The 20,569-nt window shown below is 31.8% G+C and overlaps 1 protein-coding gene across 1 annotated transcript; it reads left to right on the top strand.

The window, feature by feature from the left end:
- Positions 1-7,687: 7,687 nt before the first annotated feature.
- On the top strand, positions 7,688-17,823 carry LOC148310375 (lysosomal proton-coupled steroid conjugate and bile acid symporter SLC46A3-like). The gene is made up of 5 exons (XM_088258564.1): positions 7,688-8,838; positions 12,218-12,319; positions 14,366-14,587; positions 15,391-15,547; positions 17,105-17,823. Exons 1-5 carry the CDS (start codon positions 7,881-7,883, stop codon positions 17,208-17,210), a joined length of 1,545 nt encoding a protein of 514 aa, XP_088114690.1. The 5' UTR covers positions 7,688-7,880; the 3' UTR covers positions 17,211-17,823.
- The last annotated feature ends 2,746 nt before the right edge of the window (positions 17,824-20,569 follow it).

The following is a 20,569-nucleotide window of genomic DNA, read 5'->3' as shown; positions in this document are numbered from 1 at the left end:
TTACTTTATAGGATACATGTATTATAATATTGTGTACGTTTAATAAACTTTTATGTAATATACACTTAAAAAACCTCAAAGCGTTTTAATCATCCGTCGTCAGATGGCGCTCTTAGTCAAATGATCGTAAATGAAAGATGAACGGAATACTTCGATCGAGATATGAATATTTTTTCGAGATTTACGCAATCAACTTTCGATTATTCTCCATAGATGTCAGCTTACATATACTTAGTAGCAAGCATATTATGTTACGGAACGCATTTTAATAACAAGGCACGTCTTATATAGAATATATACATACATGATCATCGTAATACTGTATAAAGGTAAATCCCCCATAGCTATTTTAAGATTATATTATATTATGCAAGTGTTACAAGTTAGTCATCGTCTTTCAAATAGTCTTTATCAGGGGTAGGGAACCTTTTCCATTCTAAAGTACTCCTTTATTTATCTGGCTTCAATACAAAGACACACTAATGAAAACTTTGACAAACCCCCTCCATAAACGAAATATAAGTATTTGTAATTTATATTCGAACCACTAACGTTGTGATTTTCTATTTTTTTTAATGATTGTAAAACAAAATTACATTGAAATTATGAACTATTTTATATTCACAATGTAAATTAGTAAAAATTAAAATTTTACATTAGTTTAATTTTTTAAAATAGTTTTTATTTATAATTATTTTCATGCATATTATGTTAAAATATTTTTTTTAAAACGCAATTAAATAGAACTCCAAGACAAAGACAAGACAAGACAAATAAGGTGACTTGGTGGGCCTCTGAAAAAAAAAACATGTTAATTATGTTTTACGAATTTATGCTCATGTATATTCATATGTATTTATAGTTACATATATATATATATATATATATATATATATATATATATATATATATATATATATATATATATATAAATATATATGTATATATATATATATATATATATATATATATATATATATATATATATATATATATATGTATATATATATATATATATATGTATTTATATATATATATGTATATATATATATATATATATATATATATATATATATATATATATATATGTATATATATAAATATATATATATATATATATATATATATATATATATATATATATATATATATATATATATATATATATATATATATATATATGTATATATATATATATATATATATATTTAACTGCCGACGAATCAGCAGTGGTCGTCCTGAGTGGCGTGAACCTGATGCCTTGTAAAAGAGGCAAGCTTGATTAACACTTCCTCTGCGATGGTGGGTCTGGTCAGACCCACCATCGCGGAAAATTATTGATTACGTAATAGGTAATTTGTTTACGTCGTTTTCCTTGAGTGTAATCGTTCTTCAAAAAATTACCTACAAATTGAGATACAAACGAAAATTATTGGACCAGATTCAAATGAGTTATTTAAAAAAAAGAACAAATAAAATATCAAAAATCATATTGAGTAAGGTCAGTTGATCGCTATCAATGTGTTAGTGTGCCGTCTGCCGTGATTTTGAAATCCCAAAAACAAAAGCATACATTGTCAATCTTTGGCGATTGTTTCCGTTTATTGTTTTTTTTTATATTTGTTTTTAACTGATTTATTTGTTTACTTGTATGACGGATTAAATATCATATATATATACTATAAGGTAAATCTACGTTTAAAAAATATTAATATTACAAAACACAGACCTTCACAATAAACTGTTTTATATTTGAACGATTTCTAGTTTTATTTTTTTTAAATCTTTTCGATACTTTACCACAATGGCAGGAAAAAAATAATTATCTCATGACGAGATTGAACGACTTTTGGACAGTTCTAAAAGTGAAAGAAAAGTGAGAGAATAGCGCAGATGACAGTGATTTAGAATTCAAAAACCTTAGATTCAGAATTTGAAAGTGTAACGGAAAACGTGGTTTTATAAGAAATGTCAGTAAGTGATAAAAACATCGATTTCAACAAGAAAAGTACCGATTGTCCTCTTATTTTTTGGTAACAATTTATTGGTCAATAATAAAATTAAATATCATACCTATTATGTCTAACGAACTTGTATATAAAATTTTTATAATAATTAGTTTTATTTGGTTTCGTACAAAATTGTATTCATAATTTCTAAAACCCGCAAAATGTTTATGTAAGAAATGGCGAACTTTAAATGAATATTTACACCATTTTGGGCAATTCCGTATATATTTTTCAATGAAAATTTAAATATTTTCACTGTATTTAAAATGAATTTTAATTGCATTATGGACAAAAATTTATCTTGAAATATTAACTCAAAATCCTAGAATCATTTTGTGGTTTTTGGAGCTAACTGCCACGTTTTATATTTGAAGATAATTACTTAGTTGCATTTTGTTAATAATTCTATCTGTTATGATGTTGACTTAAAATATTGTTATAAAATTAAAAACACAAATTATTTGAATTCAGTAAAAATAAAAATGTTTACAATCACTGCTTCATTGCCAACCATGCTACATGCGCGTGTGACATGCTCCGCGGTAGTAGTGAGTATATAAATTAGTTAGTCTGTGGTAGTGAGCCGAAGCGCGCGGTCGCGTTTGGATGTAAAATTATGCGCTTGGATAATTTAATTTCAAAACTATCAAAAACTTGAAAATTCTCATACAAAACTTATGACACATTATCCTATTGCTATGTAGGCTATTTTGAATAATATATAAAATATAAAAACCCGACGAAAAACGCCTAAAAGGCGATTTCTGTACTGGGTCAGATCAGACCCACCACCGCTGGGCGCGTTTTGTTTGAGGCCATCGCGCTTTAGGTGTTAAGGCTCTCGGAAGGCATGCGGAAATATAGTAGGTATATATACATACATGAATTAATATATTTTACAAATAAATAAAGCAATAAAAAACCTCTCATCTTGTAGCGTGTTAACATACAAATCCCGCACTCAAATTGATTGACGAATTACATAGCTAACAATCTGAGATCGCAAAAAACTTATCTCATGAAGATAATTTTATCATTATGATGCGGTGTCGGGAAGTCCACACTTTTTCAAGTCATCTTCATTTCTGAGAAACCAGTTATGATTGATGAAATAACAATTATTATATATGAATTGTAAGGGAATATGTAGGTATATAAATAAGTATACTCTGAATAAACCTGACATAGCGGCTTTGATTCTCGCCATTTCAAATGGAATCAATAATTTTTAATTTTAGTTTTACTTAGTAAATACCACTATTTCTTAAAATCTACTGTGACACGTGTTTCGATGCATTTTGCATCATTTTCAAACACCCTACCGAAAATGATACAAATTACAAATGGATAGATTTTACCACAAAGTGACTGCCGAATCAATTGATGGAATCAATAATTGTTGTGGTGTGTTTTTCGTCATATTCTTCATCTTCGTCATTTTTACCATATATCTATATACTTATAACCTTAAAAAAATGCTTTTTATTTTATTACTTGGGCATTTACAAACAATATGGATTTTTAGATTCTAGTGTTATTTCATTTTTTGTCCGCCTCCGTAGTGTAATGGTCAGCATGCTCGGCTACCGTTCTGGAGGTCCCGGGTTCGATTCCCAGGGGGGTTTAATAAATATAAGTGATTTTTTTACTCTAATATTTATTCAATATTACACTGGACTGGTACCTGAAGTGGAGGGCTGATCACCTTTCCTTCATGTGTAAACGATCGAGATAACACTGCGTTTATATGAAGCAGTGCCCTATGCACCATTGGAGTGCGGTAAGGGTTTTTTTATTAGTGTTATTTCACTGCATACGTACTCGTATACATATAATATGTATTTACTTTTAAGAAATATGTACAATACAATATCACCTCATTATCTTGTAATCCTGTAAAAATACACATCTTTATAGGTACACCTATAATGCTCGAAATATTGAAATATTGACATCTCAACATAAATGAAAAGGAAAATGGATGTCTAGGTATTTATAGGGCTTGTCATAGGACGGATTAAGTGATCACTTAATACACGTATAACATTCATCATTCTACCCATAATTGACAAACACCCAACTTGGCACTTATATATGGTTTATGTATACGATATGTATAAATCCTATTACATATTGTATAAAATAAAAATATAAATCTGTTGGTAATAGATTTGAATTACATATTTGTGTCGCGCTGTGGTCCCGTGGTTATTGTCGCTGACTCTTAAAGCAGAGTTTCTCGGTTCGAACCCACTCTACCACAAATTTGATACTTATTTCTAATAATGAGCCGCTTACGCTCACAGAAATAGTATGAAATTGAAATATTTGTGTGAATATTAAAAACACAAGTATTACTCTTATAAAAAAATAAAAAAGAGTGACGAATATAAATAAAATCCAAACATGTAATAAAATATTTGGATATATTAGTTTGAGAAATAAAAATACTTTGTTTTTTGATCCACTCACATTTTTATTAAAAAACAACTAGTTTCGTAATTACGAAACGTACGAAACTATTTAGTCGGTTTTAATAAAAAAAGTGGATCAAAAAACAAAGTCTTTTTATTTCTCAAAATATTATATCACTATGTTCCACAAAGTTAATGCTTTCAATATTCAAAATAAGATATTTAGATGTTTACGGGTACTTTAATTATGTGCTGGGTAATTTATAATACAAAAATACTGTTTACATTTATGTAAAAACAAATATATTTAAATATTTGTTTTGACATCATTAACACTCGTTTTTTTACTGAGGTGTTTGAGGACTATTTTTCCTACTCCACAGCTATTAAAGTGTTTTTCACATTAATTCAATTAATTCATTACTCACCGTTTATCAAATCCTGAATGTAAAATAAACATCTATAAAATTGTTCAAGTACCTACATCAAAACTAATTATTACCTTGTCTATATGGTCAATATATTGTACAATACGTTTTGAAAATGGCAAAACGATGTATGATCGACTGATGCGGTCAGATGCCATCTCCCAGACGAATGTGCGATGAAGCGTTCGTAATAGAAGCAGAGGAAGATCGAGGAAAACTTCACGACCAAGTATTTCAAATACTTCAATGCGGTCAGGTCAGGAGTCGGAATAAGCGGCGGGTATGTATATAAGGATATTATGTAATTATATTTTTAACGTTTGTAACGTTGAGATAACTAGCGCGTTATCGGAGAAATCTTTACAGAGTGTAAATGTTTTTGAATTTTGTTTTTACATTTTAACCTGCGGAAATGACTGAAATGATACTTTTCAAGATTAAAATACAATTTAAAAACATTTACTCCCTATAACGTTCTCTAAAATGACGCGGTACTTATATCAACGTTATATGGGGGTTTACTGTAATAAATATAACGGAAAATGAATATAATTTTTAGTTGAACAATTCTTTTGTACAACAAAATAAATCTTTAGCTAAAATGCTTGTTATCTTAATTTTAAACATTTTTTTCGGAAAATATGTTAGAATTACCCATTATAATATTGATAACTTTGAGGTCACGATTAAAATACATCATTTATATTAATGTGAGGTCATTATATTTTAATGGAATTTACTTATTCCTAAATATTCTTACACGAAACCACTAATTATATATCTAAAAAGTAAATATGCCATTAAACGTCGACGCTGGAAAGCGAAAAGGGTGGATGAGATAATTTAGTTTAAATTAAGTAATTTATATATGTATTTTTTTTTTTTTTTTTTTTTTTTTTTTTTAATTTTTTTTTTACAAAAATACATTTTTGAAATACAAAATAGGTAAATATACAGAACATCTTATATATAACGTTTCTACCTCTCTAATAAATATTATATTATATTATATTGTGTTATATTATATTTTGTCCGCCTCCGTAGTGTAATGGTCAGCATGCTCGCCTACCGTTCTGGAGGTCCCGGGTTCGACTCCCAGGGGGGTTTAATAAATATAAGTGATTTTTTCACTCTAATATTTATTCAATTTTACACTCGACTGGTACCTGAAGTGGAGGGCTGATCACCTTTCCTTCATGTGTAATCGATCGAGATAACACTGCGTTTATATGAAGCAGTGCCCTATGCACCATTGGGGTGCGGTAAGGGATTTATTATTATTATTAATTTATATATGAAATGTTAAAATCAAACACTAATTTTTCGAGTCTACTAAATTGTACAGACATTCGTTTGAAAATACCAAAACAAGGCGAAACAATTGTCAGAAAATTTATTTTCATGTATTTTTTGACAATAAAATACAATTTAGTATCTGATCTTAACACGTAATACATAAAATAAAATGGAGTTCTACAAATTTAACGCCAAATCTATAAATAAACTTAGTAAGGTAAGAAGATCAAATCGATATAACTTAGAGAAAATAAAAGTATGAAAAATAAAAGTTTTATGTGATTAGTTTATTTTATCTAATGCAGTAAAACCTAGATACAACGGACCCCTATTTAACGAACTTCGGATACAACACACAAAAAATCCGGACAAATGTAGAAAAAATAGAAAGGCCCGGTTAATATTATTTTTCTTCAAACCCTTATCCGCACCCGATGGTGCATAGGGCACTACATCACACGAACGCAGTGTTATCTTAATCATTAACACATGATGGAAAGGTGTTCAGCCCTCTGCTTCAGGTACCAGTCCAGGGTAATATTGAATATTTATTGGAGTGAAATATTACACATGCTTAAATTTAAGTGTCGCCGGATGTAAACAAATTTTAAAATGATGACCATGATAATCACAAATTATGTCTCAAAAGTGCAAACAAAATTTGATTATTTTTTTCAAGCAGATTTAATTTTTTCAACCTACATTAATATCAAGCAGCAAAATCTGAAGTGTCTGAAGAGTATAAATAGAATTTTGTTTGTGTTTTGTATTGTTTATTTATATCTTAAAAACGGTGTTCATATATTCAAAATATTTTATTATTATTTATTTAAAACCTATTTTTAAATAATGAAATTTTGTCTTTAACGGACACCCTCTTCCCCCGTTATATCAAGGTTTTAGTGTACCCACTTTAGTTATGGATTATGGATAAAAATTATAATATTATTGTCTTGTCTAACTCGTTTTTCTTTTCATTTTTCCAGGTTAAATACGACTTGGTGTCTTTAGTCAAAAAACTAGTGAATCTTCTCTTGTTTTCGACATATCGCTCACTCCTTTCAAGAACGTCATAAATCAAAAATCGTCATTTTTCAGTTGTGCATCTTTTCAAAATGCCTAGAAAATGTACTATATCCCAGCAAAAGCGGCATATTTTTAACTTAATATTTACCCGCTACAGGGCAGAAAGTGTTGTTTTTGCATTTTGAAGAAAAGGTATTGTTTAATATTTTTTTTAAATATATTTAATATTTTTCAAATGGAGAAAAAACCCTCAGGTTTTACCTAAAAAGATCTGCTGCACAGTAAAAAGTTCAGTAAGTGGCTTGATATTTATTTTTAATACATTGTATTATATTTTTAAACTTTAAAAACGTTCTCCTGAAAAATCAAGTTTTTTGATTTATGACGTTCTTGAAAGGAGTGAGCGATATGTTTGTGTGTACATGCTCGTAACATACTTAATAAAAATAACGCACATACACAACCGTGAACTTGACTTAATACTTCACGATTCCAATCCCGGAATTCAGTATTCAGTGTGTGTACGGATCTTAATAGTGGTGGGTGTCTTGTCGTTTTGGAAATAAACACAGTTTGTTTATAAACATATTGAATACCTACATAAAAAAGCGTTAATTTGTTATTCAATACATTAACGATGATTTAAGTGATCTTTTTTCTTATTATTTAAAGTCCGTGATTAACAAAATCAAATATAACTTATCAACATGGAAAATGGAAATAAAAAAACCGAGGCCACTCAAATGGTTGAAATCAAGAATGAAATCAAAGACACGGAGGCTGATGGGAAAGATCTGAGCAACACGACATTTTACGAAAAGTTTAAAATATTCAAAAACAACATAACAGTAGAACCTCTTCTAGCTTGCTATGTGATGCCGAGCGTCATAGCCAGCCTGGCTGTTCAGAATCTAAACTTAGAAAAAGCCTGCAGGGTCAATCAAAACTACAGTACGGAGCTCTGTGACAGCCTCATACATCAGACCAGCAATGGCACTCACGAAGAAGTCGAGGTACAGAAACTAGTGGTTTATATGGGAGCGTGGAGACTACCTTTGCAAACGGCTATTCCAGCTATAATGATATTGTTTATAGGAGCTTGGAGCGACAGAACGGGCAAGAGGAAACCATGTCTGCTAGTCCCTGTTATCGGAGAATTCCTTACCAGCTTCGGACTTATCTTCTGCACTTATTTCTTCCTCCAGTGGCCTCTGGAAGTCGCTGGTCTTATAGAAGCGCTTCCTCCAGCTCTATCTGGCGGATATGCAACCATGTTCTTAGGCATCTTCACGTACTTAGCTGACAATACAACTCCAGCTGATAGAACATTCAGGATCGGAATTGTAAATACCTTCATATCCTTAGCCATACCTGTCGGCATGGCTCTGAGTGGAACACTTCTAAACGCAGTAGGATTTTACGGAGTTTTCACGATATCCATGATGTTTTACATCACTGGATTCATCTACGGCTACATAAGAATCCAAGAGAAAAAAGTAGAAAAACAGGTGGAATTGAAAGAAGAGAATTCGTGTAAAGTATTCTTTAATTGGAGGCATATTTTAGACACTTTTATGGTGTTATTCAAGAAACGTCCGACCAACAGAAGAATGCAGACGATTCTTCTTGTCGCCTGCTATATTATAATATCCGGACCGGTTCACGGTAAGTACCTGTGCATGTGTTAACTTGCGATATAACACTATTAACACTTTATTTACCAACGAATTTTTGTAGGACTTACCTTAAAATCCAAGCAAATTTGTACTAATAGCAAAAATGCACGCAATACACAAATACATCCTTAATTTCTGTAACAATCGTTTGATTATTAAATTTCAATCATATTAACTACCAAAAGACGACTAGTCGGCTTTTCGCTGCCAACCGTAAACGAACAAACACTATTTATTGTAACTGCAGACAGTTGGTAGAATTCCATATTGAATTGTTGGGTAATATATCCAAAATAAAACAAGGTTTTTGTTGGATTGAATTCTACATACATTTATTTATGTTTATCTTAATACGTGACGCGTTTCGTCTTCTTAGGACATCATCAAACACTGACTAAAAATATTTACAAAATGTCCTTATTGTTAGTATATAAGGACATTTTGTAAATATTTTTAGTCAGTGTTTGATAATGTCCTAAGAAGACAAAACGCATCACGTATTGAGATATACATAAATAAATGTAGAATTCAATCCAACAAAAACCTTGTTTTATATTGGATATATTACCCAACAGAACAAACACTAGTCGGTTTGTCTACCCTACGTATTGAAAAAAAATCTCACAATTGTGTATATCAATAGTGATAAAGATCGATTTTAAATTTGAACTATTAATTCAAAAAGGATATTTACTAGGAACTAAAATAAAAAAGACAATATTTTTAATAAATGCAAAATTTATCTGGAATGAATGACAATACGACATTTTTTGCTTATAATTTCAAGTACAAAAATATTGTCTTCAACGTGTAAATTTGCACTGAACGCTGCTCTACCCTCTTTTTTTCCTCCCACATAATGCATACTGGAAAGCACTATAGTAAAAATGTAAGAATCCCTTACCCGTAGCATGACCTTGCATTTATAAGCAGGGTACAAAAAAAAAAGAGAAAAAAAGTAAAAAAAAATGTGTAAATTTATGACAACTTATGACAACTTTATGATAGCTATGCATATATATTTTTTTATTTTATTTTATAGTTCCTACTAAATATCCTTTTCTATTAAATTTGTCTACCCTGCTGGAGGTCCCGGGCTCGATTCCCAGGGGGGCCAAAATAAATATGGCCGATTTTCACTCTCATATTTATTTAATATCACCCTGGACTGGTACAAGAAGCCCAGGGCTGATCACCTTGCCTTCATGCAATCAACGATCAAGACAACACTGCGTCGCTGCGATGCAGTGCCCTATGCACCATTGGGTGCGGATAAAGGCGTAAAAAAATGGTTCAAATTTAAAATCGATATAGTGATGTACATAATTGTGAGAGTGCGTAGGGTAGAAAAACCGATTAATCGGTATTTGGTCGTTTACGGTTGGCAGTGAAAAGCCGACTAATTGGCTTCTGGTAGTCAATGTGTTAAAACGCAAGGACCCCAGAGAAGTTCAAACGGGTTACCTCATCTCTTATAAATGACAGTGCTTCAATAATTTTGATGATGCTCGAAGCCAGAACCAAGTGCGAAGCAAATTACGAATTGAATGGGTTTTTTTATGATCCCGGAATCTTTTTTTTCTTGAACTATCAATCGAGTCTTTTTAGTGCTTTAAACACGCAATCTTAGGTTATTACGTTTATGTACGGCAGTGGTCGGCAAACTTATAAACCAAAAAACCAAATATGCACATTACAACAATTAAAAACCAAAGAACCATCTAGACTCCCCCCACATCGGACTGTACGGCCAACCCCATGGTAGACGACTCCCGGGGAGACCACCAAAGAGATGGGCCGATAGCTGGGAATCGACGTCGCAGGAGGCTAATCCCTCTTAAAAACAGGCCGCAAGGCCTATAAGAAGAAGAAGAAGAAGAAGAAAAATTTCTTGAGAGCCAAATATGTTTGCGATTCTTCTTCTTCAAACCCTTATCCGCACCCGATGGTGCATAGGGCACTGCATTATATAAACGCAGTGTTATCTTGATCGTTAACACATGAAAGAAAGGCGTCGGATCTGATGCCATGATTTATAAAATAATCAGATACAATTCAGTCAGTATGTAAGGCATTTATTCTGGGTTGTCCAAAAAAATGTGATAGGGTTAATCAACAAAATGCAGGAAATTGATACAAACATTGCATAGCTAAAAAAAACAATTCGTTCATTACTCACACCCTTACTGTATTCCTTTCCATAGGGGATGTCCGGAATTATTTCGGCAAGTCGTTTGATCTTCGGTGTTATGCGCACGGCGTAAAAAGTGTTAATAATAAATGGATCTTTGTCAGACGGGAGGAATATCTAATTTAACATACTCAACCTATAAAGGACTGTATTAGACTCGTTTTGTGTTTAAAAAAGCCGACATAATTAATATTTTCATTCATCATTTTCTTTTGGAAAATTCGCCTTCGAAAAAACGTTACTTTCGTAAGTTGGTACTGAATGACGTTACAAAAACGATGGAGTTATTTTAATGTTGGTGTTATTGCTAAATTATTGGCGTCTCTATTTGTTCTCTTCATATTTGGATAGCACAAATGGTAGTGTAGTGGTAAACAAACAATCCACACTACTACTATTACAGCTCTACAAACCATAGACAATAAACCATATGACGTCATATAACGTTTTTTTTTTTTTTTTTTAAACCCTTATCCGCACCCCAATGGTGCATAGGGCACTGCTTTATGTGAACACAGTGTTATCTTGATCGTTTACACACGAAGGAAAGGTGATCAGCCCTTCGCTTTAGGTACCAGTCCAGGGTAATATTCAATAAATATTACAGTGAAAAAATCACTTATATTTATTCGACCCCCCTGGGAATCGAACCCGGGACCTCCAGAACGGTAGCCGAGCGTGCTGACCATTACACTATGGAGGCAGACGTTACAGGACGTTACAGGACGGACGTTACAGTTACAGGGCAGGACATGAAACGTTACATGACGGAAATTTGATGACGTATGCGAATGCACGTTTATCGTTTTATTCAAATTTATAAAGTTCAAACCTTCATATCTCCCTTAGTTCTCTACAGATTTCAATAAGAATGTAACCGATAGTCTTTTGATTTTGGATATTAATTTATTAGCCAATAAACCAACATCGTGACAAAAATTTACTATCGAACACATTTTACTTTTGAATGACTAATGTTTATAATTTGTTTATTAAATGCATTTTTAACTTTGTGGTATGGTAATATAACACTCTCTTTATCATTCATCGTTCACTTTGTGTAAAACCACTTTTATAACAGTGAACGATGAATGATAAGGAGAGTAACTAACATAGTATCCCCAAAAGTCCTAGTAACCAACACATGTAGATAATTTTACTGCATTTAATGTTCTAGGTGCTGGTAGTGTACAATACCTTTATGCCAGAAGAAACTTCCAATTCAGCGAAGTGGAATTCAGTATGTTCGCTGCATACTCTATTATAGTCAACTTTTTTGGTAAGTCATTATAAAATGCATTGGTTAACATTGTTGTCGGGCAGTTTTTTCATCAACACCGACCCTAATTAGATTTGTTAATTAGGGTAGTATACTTATCACAAGTAACCTAATTACATACAAGTAACCGCAAACCTAATTCAATCCGCACTGATCTGTTTTTTGGTGTCTCTCGCGCTCTACCAAAAAAAGCAAATAGAACGTTTATAAGCATATCTCGCTCTCTACCAACAGTATGTAAAAGGCCCTTTTAAGAGTTTCCCCCCAACAATGTGCTAGGATATTTAACTGTATTTTTTTTAAGGAAAATTAAAATAATTTGTTGTGCAAATATAATAGTAATTAAAGAAAACACTTCGTTTTTTACCACTTGAGTTTAATTATAGACTACATGTTTCAGAAGCTAAACTTCCATCATTCAGGTCTGTATAATAACTAAAATATAAAATATAAAATTGTTCTATAAATAAGGATAGGGGGAAAGTAAGGGGAAGGGGTTAGTCAAGGAACGGAGTTTGAAAACAAAGGAAAAATTGAAAGCAATGGCGAAGAATTTTGAAACAATATATTATTTAATAAATTATTATTAGAATTCAGGTTTTTTTGTATTTCTAAATTTTCAAGATAATTCATAATTTGGCCTTTATATGGAACAAGGTGTAATAATTTTAATTTATGGGAGTGAAATGAGTGATTAGTATCTATTATATGATTTGCAAATTCCGAAAAATAATTACTAACAAGACCGCTTTGATGTTCTTTAATTCTAATCTTTAAATTTCTCGCAGTTTGGCCAATATATTTTCTATCACAATCTCCACACGAAATTTCATAAACACCACTTTTTTGTAATAAATCAATTTTAGATTTTGAAAATCCTCGATAACTCAAAATCTAAAATTGATTTATTACAAAAAAGTGGTGTTTATGAAATTTCGTGTGGAGATTGTGATAGAAAATATATTGGCCAAACTGCGAGAAATTTAAAGATTAGAATTAAAGAACATCAAAGCGGTCTTGTTAGTAATTATTTTTCGGAATTTGCAAATCATATAATAGATACTAATCACTCATTTCACTCCCATAAATTAAAATTATTACACCTTGTTCCATATAAAGGCCAAATTATGAATTATCTTGAAAATTTAGAAATACAAAAAAACCTGAATTCTAATAATAATTTATTAAATAATATATTGTTTCAAAATTCTTCGCCATTGCTTTCAATTTTTCCTTTGTTTTCAAACTCCGTTCCTTGACTAACCCCTTCCCCTTACTTTCCCCCTATCCTTATTTATAGAACAATTTTATATTTTATATTTTAGTTATTATACAGACCTGAATGATGGAAGTTTAGCTTCTGAAACATGTAGTCTATAATTAAACTCAAGTGGTAAAAAACGAAGTGTTTTCTTTAATTATTGTAACATGTCTTACCACAAAGTTAATGCCGAAACAATAAATAAAATATAATAGTAATTGAGGGCATAAACAAATTCTTCTCCCTCTGACGTCGACGACTTGAAAGTGTGTCCATGTCCCGGGCAGCTCTAAGCAGCACCTTTACTGTTCTGATCCCCGTCCAATATCGTATATTCCGGAGCCAGGAGATCTGCCTTCTGCATTCACCTTGTTGATCTTATATTATGCCTTATGATTAGGTGCAATAGCTCGTACTTCTCTCCTCTATGCAAATGCCCCAGATAGGACATCTTCCAGACTTTGGATTCAGTCAGCAACTGTCTCCCTGCTCTTGCTCTTTGAAGCTTATTTGCATTGCTAACCATATCCGTCCATAGAGTGCGTAGCATTCTACGATGCAACCATGTTTCAATATTTTTTTAATTCCTGAATTCAGAATCATTGTTTTTCAAATAGCAATATATTTCATAGTATGTTGGAGTTTGGATAGTCGGATCTACATATACATACAGCAGAACTCTGCTGTATGAGTATGTAGATTGAACCATCACCAGAGATGCAGTAGATCTGGTTTAATTTTTGCAAAAAATACTTTAAAAACTTCCTTTTTACATTTTGTTTCAGGTGTAATGTTCGCATTGACAATATTCAGCAAGTACTACAAGATGAATGATTGCCTGTTGGCAGCAATCGCATGTATTTCCAAGGTTCTGGCTAGCTTTGTGTATGCCTTTGCTCCCAGCAAAGAGTGGCTGTTTGCGGGTCCTGTTGTGGAACTTGTGGGAGGAACGGCCGTTATAGCTATGAGGTCAATGGCTACCAAAGTTGTTGAACCGAATGAAATAGGTAACAAAAAAACACTATTGGATATTATTTATTAAATCAGACACTGGATTATTCATCCTACGAATGAGATATCAATTTTAAAGGTGTCTCAAATTGATATGAAAAATGTATCATTCTTCTTTTTTTTACATATGAAAGAAGATGAGTCTGAGCACCAGGGTTTACTACCTGGCATTTGGTTGGCTTAAGTGATCACTTTATACACTTGTGTAACATTCACTATTCTGCCCATTATTGAACATCCATATTGCAGTCTCCTCAATAACTTTGTGTTTATACTCGCTTGTCCCAAAACAAGCATAAACATGAGCTGTAAAAAGAACATTTGTCAGCGGTCGGTTTTTTCATCAACCCTGACCCTAATAAGTGTATTAATAAGGGTCGTAAACAAATCACAAGTATCCACAAACCCAACTCTAATCTGTAGAATGTTTTTTGGCATCTCATGCTGTACCAAAAGTAACCAGATAGAACGCTTATAAGCGTCTCTCGCTCTCTACCAACAGTATGTTAGTAACGATTTTAAGCGTTACCCGCAAATTATGTGTTAAAATGGTTTTAGCATTTTTTAAATTGCTATTTTATCAACATTGTTATTGTTTGCATTATGTTGAATGCAGTCAGAGTGTTAATAACAGTTTTCATATGAATTTATGATCTTACTTCACATAGTATAGTAAAAAAATAAATCTTTTTTAGGTGATGTAAAAAAATCAATGAAAATTAACCATTGTGTGGAATAGTAGAATCCAAATTTATATTTATGTATTCCAAATTGCATAAGAAAATCATTTATTTTGCAGGTAAAATCAATTCGGTGTTTGGAGTTTGTGAAGCAGTGGTGAACACAATATATGGTCCAATATTTGCTGCATTTTATGTCCATACTGTGGAATCATTTCCGGGAGCGTACTGTCTTCTCTCTGCTCTATTAGTTTCACCCTCAGTCGGCTTATTTCTGTAAGTACTTTCTATTCATTATATCAAAACATCAATTTGTCCAAAGTTCCTATCCTAAGGTATCCTGTGCCAAATTGTATACCAAATCACATCGTAAATACCAATGTAGTAATAAAGTGTAGTATGGTTTTTATAATACTATTTTTTTTTTAAATAGGTAACTAACTAACCATCACACCAGTTAGGCACAGATAATAGAACACTGTACCACTCTGTCTTTACAAACATTCTTCGTCTCTTTCATATTCATGCATCTCCTCATACATATCTGCCAATTATTCCAACTCCTGGCCTGACCTTTTTTAACTGTATATCTGTGTAAAATGTATAAATGTGGAATTATATAATTGGCTTTATTATTGTTAATGTAAGAATTTAAAAATAAAAATATGTAAAGCTGTGTAATTCCCGAACAAAGAAAAAAAAAATTAAAATACTTGACCTTGCCAAGTTTTCCTCTGTTTTCCCCTTCATTTATATTTAACTTCATTAACGTCATACATTTTCACTATTCTTTTTAAACCGTTCTACATGTTCAAACCATCTCAACACATAAGTGTGTAAAATTGGCCCTGTATAAACAGTGACAATTTTTTGAGTTTATTAATGTAAACATGTCTAGTTTTGAGAACTACAAATATTCTCATCAACAGGTGAAAATGTAGTTTGTATTATCACCTATTTATGAGAACATCCTCAGAACCTGTTCTCGAAACTAGTTGTGTTTACATTGAAAACTCAAAAAAGTGATCTTGAAATCATCATGTTACTCCGCAAGTACTCATTAATCAACTATCACGCTGCTTCCCCACAGGGAACGCTTCATGCATCTCATCATACATACTCACAAAGTTATTCTACAAAGTCAATACTAAATCAATAAAGAACACACCTTTCTTAACCCTTTTAGTGCTGAGCTTATTTTCACATATTTTGCATAAATTGCAAAGGATTTTTAAAAAAAGGATCTTTTTAATTAAATGTGCACAGATCTTAATTATTTTCCTCAAATGTAGATGAATTTTCGTAATTCTTTCTCTTATGTGTAAAGGACATATCAAACTACTAATTTTTTTTTACTATAACTGTATTGATTTAATTGCTACGTAACTGTATTTATTTAAAACTGCGCAATAGTCGGTATTCCGACGCTCCACACTTTATACGCATTAATAGAGTCGATATATCAACGGTTCGCACTCTAAGGGTTAATTGTACTAATGACGCTTCGGCTGTCCAAATTTAAAACACAGTAAGGGACATTTTTTTTGTAGTATGTTTTTTTTGCTTTTATGGACTAAGTAGACTCTACTTAGTCCGAAAATGCAAAAAAAAACTACTACAAAAAAATGTCCCTTACTGTGTTTTAAATTTGGACAGCCGGCTTATCTCAGCCTCATGTTATTTCTTTATTTCACCATTCGAACATCTGTCATCCATCGTTTTGTCCCACATTTATATGATACATCATATTTCAAGTGTATTTATTAATAAACAACTTCAAAAAAGTAAAAACTCTCATTCATCCTATGTTAAATGTAATTGAAAATGTTCCAGGTACATGTACAAGCTGCAAAAGGTTGAAGATCTCAACGGAAACAATGGCAGAGACGAGGCGGCTAAAGAAAATCAAGGGTTTGAAGGAGAAACAAGTCACCTGTAATCAGAGGCGTGCATCCTATATAGGCAGAAAAGCAGTGGCTACCCTGGATTACTCGCGTTCCATAGAGAAATACGACCAGTGCCTACTATACCTTACCCTTATCCAACCTATTGCCTACCGTGATTAAAAACTCTGTGCAGGAAGTGGCCTGTAATAGACTGTTGTAATTGTATAAGTAGACCCATAAAAACACTATATGTATTAAAAAATATATACAGTGCCAGCTCATTAATCCGAATGCTCCGTTATCTGAAAAGTGCTGCAATTCAAACTATTTTTCAAATCTCATGACGGCGAGCAGCTGATGCCAATTTTTAAAAATCCCACCCTCTGAAGCCGTGAAAACTTTCAACATAGCCATCAACTTGGTTGAAGAAATCATCCAGAATACTGAGGAGTTGATGGTTTTGAGATGAATGCAAGATTTAGCCCTTGAACACTAATTAGGTTAGGTTTTGGTTCAAAAGAAAATATCAGATTTTTTTTTAAGCTAAAATAATAATGTTAAATGTTTTAAATTATTTATTCACTAACAAAATAAAAATGTAAAAAAAAAACTTTACGATTTTACAAAAATCTATATTGATAAATAAAAATATTTATGTAAACCATGTATTCTTCTTTTTCTTCAAACCCTCATGATGGTTCATAGGCCACTGCATCATATAAATGTAGTGTTATAATGATCGTTAACACATGAAGGAAAGGTGATCAGCCCTCCCCTTCAGGTACCAGTCCAGGGTAATATTGAATAAATATTAGAGTGAAAACATCACTTATATTTATTTGATCCCCATGGGAATCGAACCCGGGACCTCCAGAATGGTAGCCGAGTGTGCCGACCATTACACTACGAAAGCGAGATTGAACTAGACAACTGCAATATACAAACAGATTCAGGGTGGCGCAAAATCAACCATCTAATTTTGTTTTTGAAAAACTTGTAATTAATTTAAAAAATATATATTTTGAGTAATGGAATTTTTTATTTGGACCTTTAATTTTTTTTCTGTTGAGTGAAAGAGATGATATCCGCCAATTGGCTGCCGCAGTGTTGATACACATTTGTGCCCGTTTTATCAATATGATTGTATAGTGCACAAATTACAAATATGATTAACGTACGCCATTTGCAAAAATTAAAACATTTTCCAATAGGGTGATTAATTTTGTACCACCCTGTATAATAAATAAAACAATCTTTTAACAAAAAGTAAAACATTTATTTACAAAAACACAATGTTAAAAGTCAAAAATACTGTGTATTGCATGTAAGTCACTTTAATATACAATTCATTTACAATGATACTGTTTATGGTTATGATCAGGTACACTTACTATTACAAATAGCATATATCAAATAATTACGGGTGTATGTGTAAACTAACTAAGTCTAAAAGGTCACTTGAGATGGCTGTAGATATTATCCAGCATATCACACTCTTATAGTAAACTGACAATATCCAAAATTGAGCTTCATATACACAGAGACATCTTGAAATGACTTTTATACGAGGGCCGACCCAAAAGTAACAATAAAAAGTAAATTTTACACACTTAATTAAATGATTTTTTTTTGAAAATTTACACACTTATGTACCATGTTATGAGCCGAAAAATAAAAAAAAATTGGTTAAAAACATCCAAACATTACCGTTTTTAACCAATTTTTTTTTATTTTTCGGCTCATAACATGGTACATAAGTGTGTAAATTTTCAAAAAAAAATCATTTAATTAAGTGTGTAAAATTTACTTTTTATTGTTACTTTTGGGTCGGCCCTCGTATATCTCAGATCAAAGCATAGACTCTAGATATGCCTAGTAGATATTTAGAGGCATTTTATCTTTGGGTTCACATCTTAACGAATGTGTCTAGAGCTTTTAATGTAGGCGCACATCAATATGTTTGATGAATTGACAATATTGTTTGAAAACATCATTTTCATCATAGATACATATCATGCGTTATAAGATATATCTGTGAATATGTAACAAGGTTCATTAAAAATTTTGCAGTAGGTTAATTTACTATTAACCATGCAATATCCTTGAAATATTGAGTAAAATGAATAAATTAAGAGATTATCATGGTGAATGATATAAGCAGCCAACTGTTGGGTTTGCTTATAAGAATAAGGAATACCAGGATAAGAGAAATATGCGAGACTGAAGATGTCGTTAAGTGGGGAAGGTAAGTACTTATGTGTGGACCATCCAGACTCCCCCACATTGCATAGTATTGCATCGCACAACCTAAAGGTGGAGACTGACCGGAGCATTTCGTCGTAACATGACGTAGAAAAATCCCTCGCGGCGAGCATCACCAAGCATCCGAATCTATGGATGGAACGCTCGGCTCGGTGTACTGACAGCCTGAATGCTCGCATCGTAACGTGTTATGTAACGGCGAAATGCTCCAGTCAGTCTCCACCATAAGGTAGATGATGCCTGAGCAGACCACCAAAGAGATGGATTGGCAGCTGAGAATCAACATCGCAGGAGGCTAATCCCACTTAAAAACAGGCCTCTGACAAAAATAAGATGTTTCAGTTAAAGAAAGCCTCATAAAATATACATTTTATAATGTTATTCATTGTTTTGGCATTCACTTGGTGGTTATACATGATTAAATTATAAATAAAACACATGTTTTATATTTAAACCCGTAGATGGAAGCGTCTGTAGCTTCCGAAACTAGTCGTAACAAATACTCCAGTGGTAAAAAACATGAGTTTTATTAATATATACTACTACTACCATCATGCCGTTTCCCCGCAGGGGTAGGCAGAGAGGGTGGAACGCCACACTCTTCTGTTTTGACATACACTCCTCGCCTCCTTCACATCCATACATCTAGTCATACATGCCCTCCGATTACGCAGACTTTTGACACCGACAGATTTTAGGTTCTGATTGATTTGATCGTGCCAAGTCTTTTTCGGTCGTCCACGTTCTGTTTTCCCTCTCACATTTGCCACATATATTAAATATATATATATATATATATATATATATATATATATATATACATAAATGTATATATATTTATATATATATATATATATATATATATATATATATATATATATATATATATGTATGTATATATATATATATATATATATATATATATATATATATATATATATATATATATATATATATATATATATATATATATATATATATATATATATATATATATATATATATACATATATATAAATACATATATATTTTTTTTGTTTTTAAATTAACAGAAGTACAGACTCTCAATTTACTAAGATTGATGGTGAGAAAAAATTTAAATAATTTTTTTTTGGTTAGTTAAAAAGTTAATAAAAAAATACACATTACA

Source organism: Brachycentrus maculatus, unplaced genomic scaffold (assembly GCF_059751285.1).
Source record: "Brachycentrus maculatus isolate JH-2025_06_01 unplaced genomic scaffold, ASM5975128v1 h1tg000098l, whole genome shotgun sequence".
Lineage (NCBI taxonomy): Eukaryota > Metazoa > Arthropoda > Insecta > Trichoptera > Brachycentridae > Brachycentrus > Brachycentrus maculatus.
The sequence above is the reverse complement of the archived record's forward strand: the minus strand, read 5'-3'. Positions and strand labels throughout refer to the sequence as shown.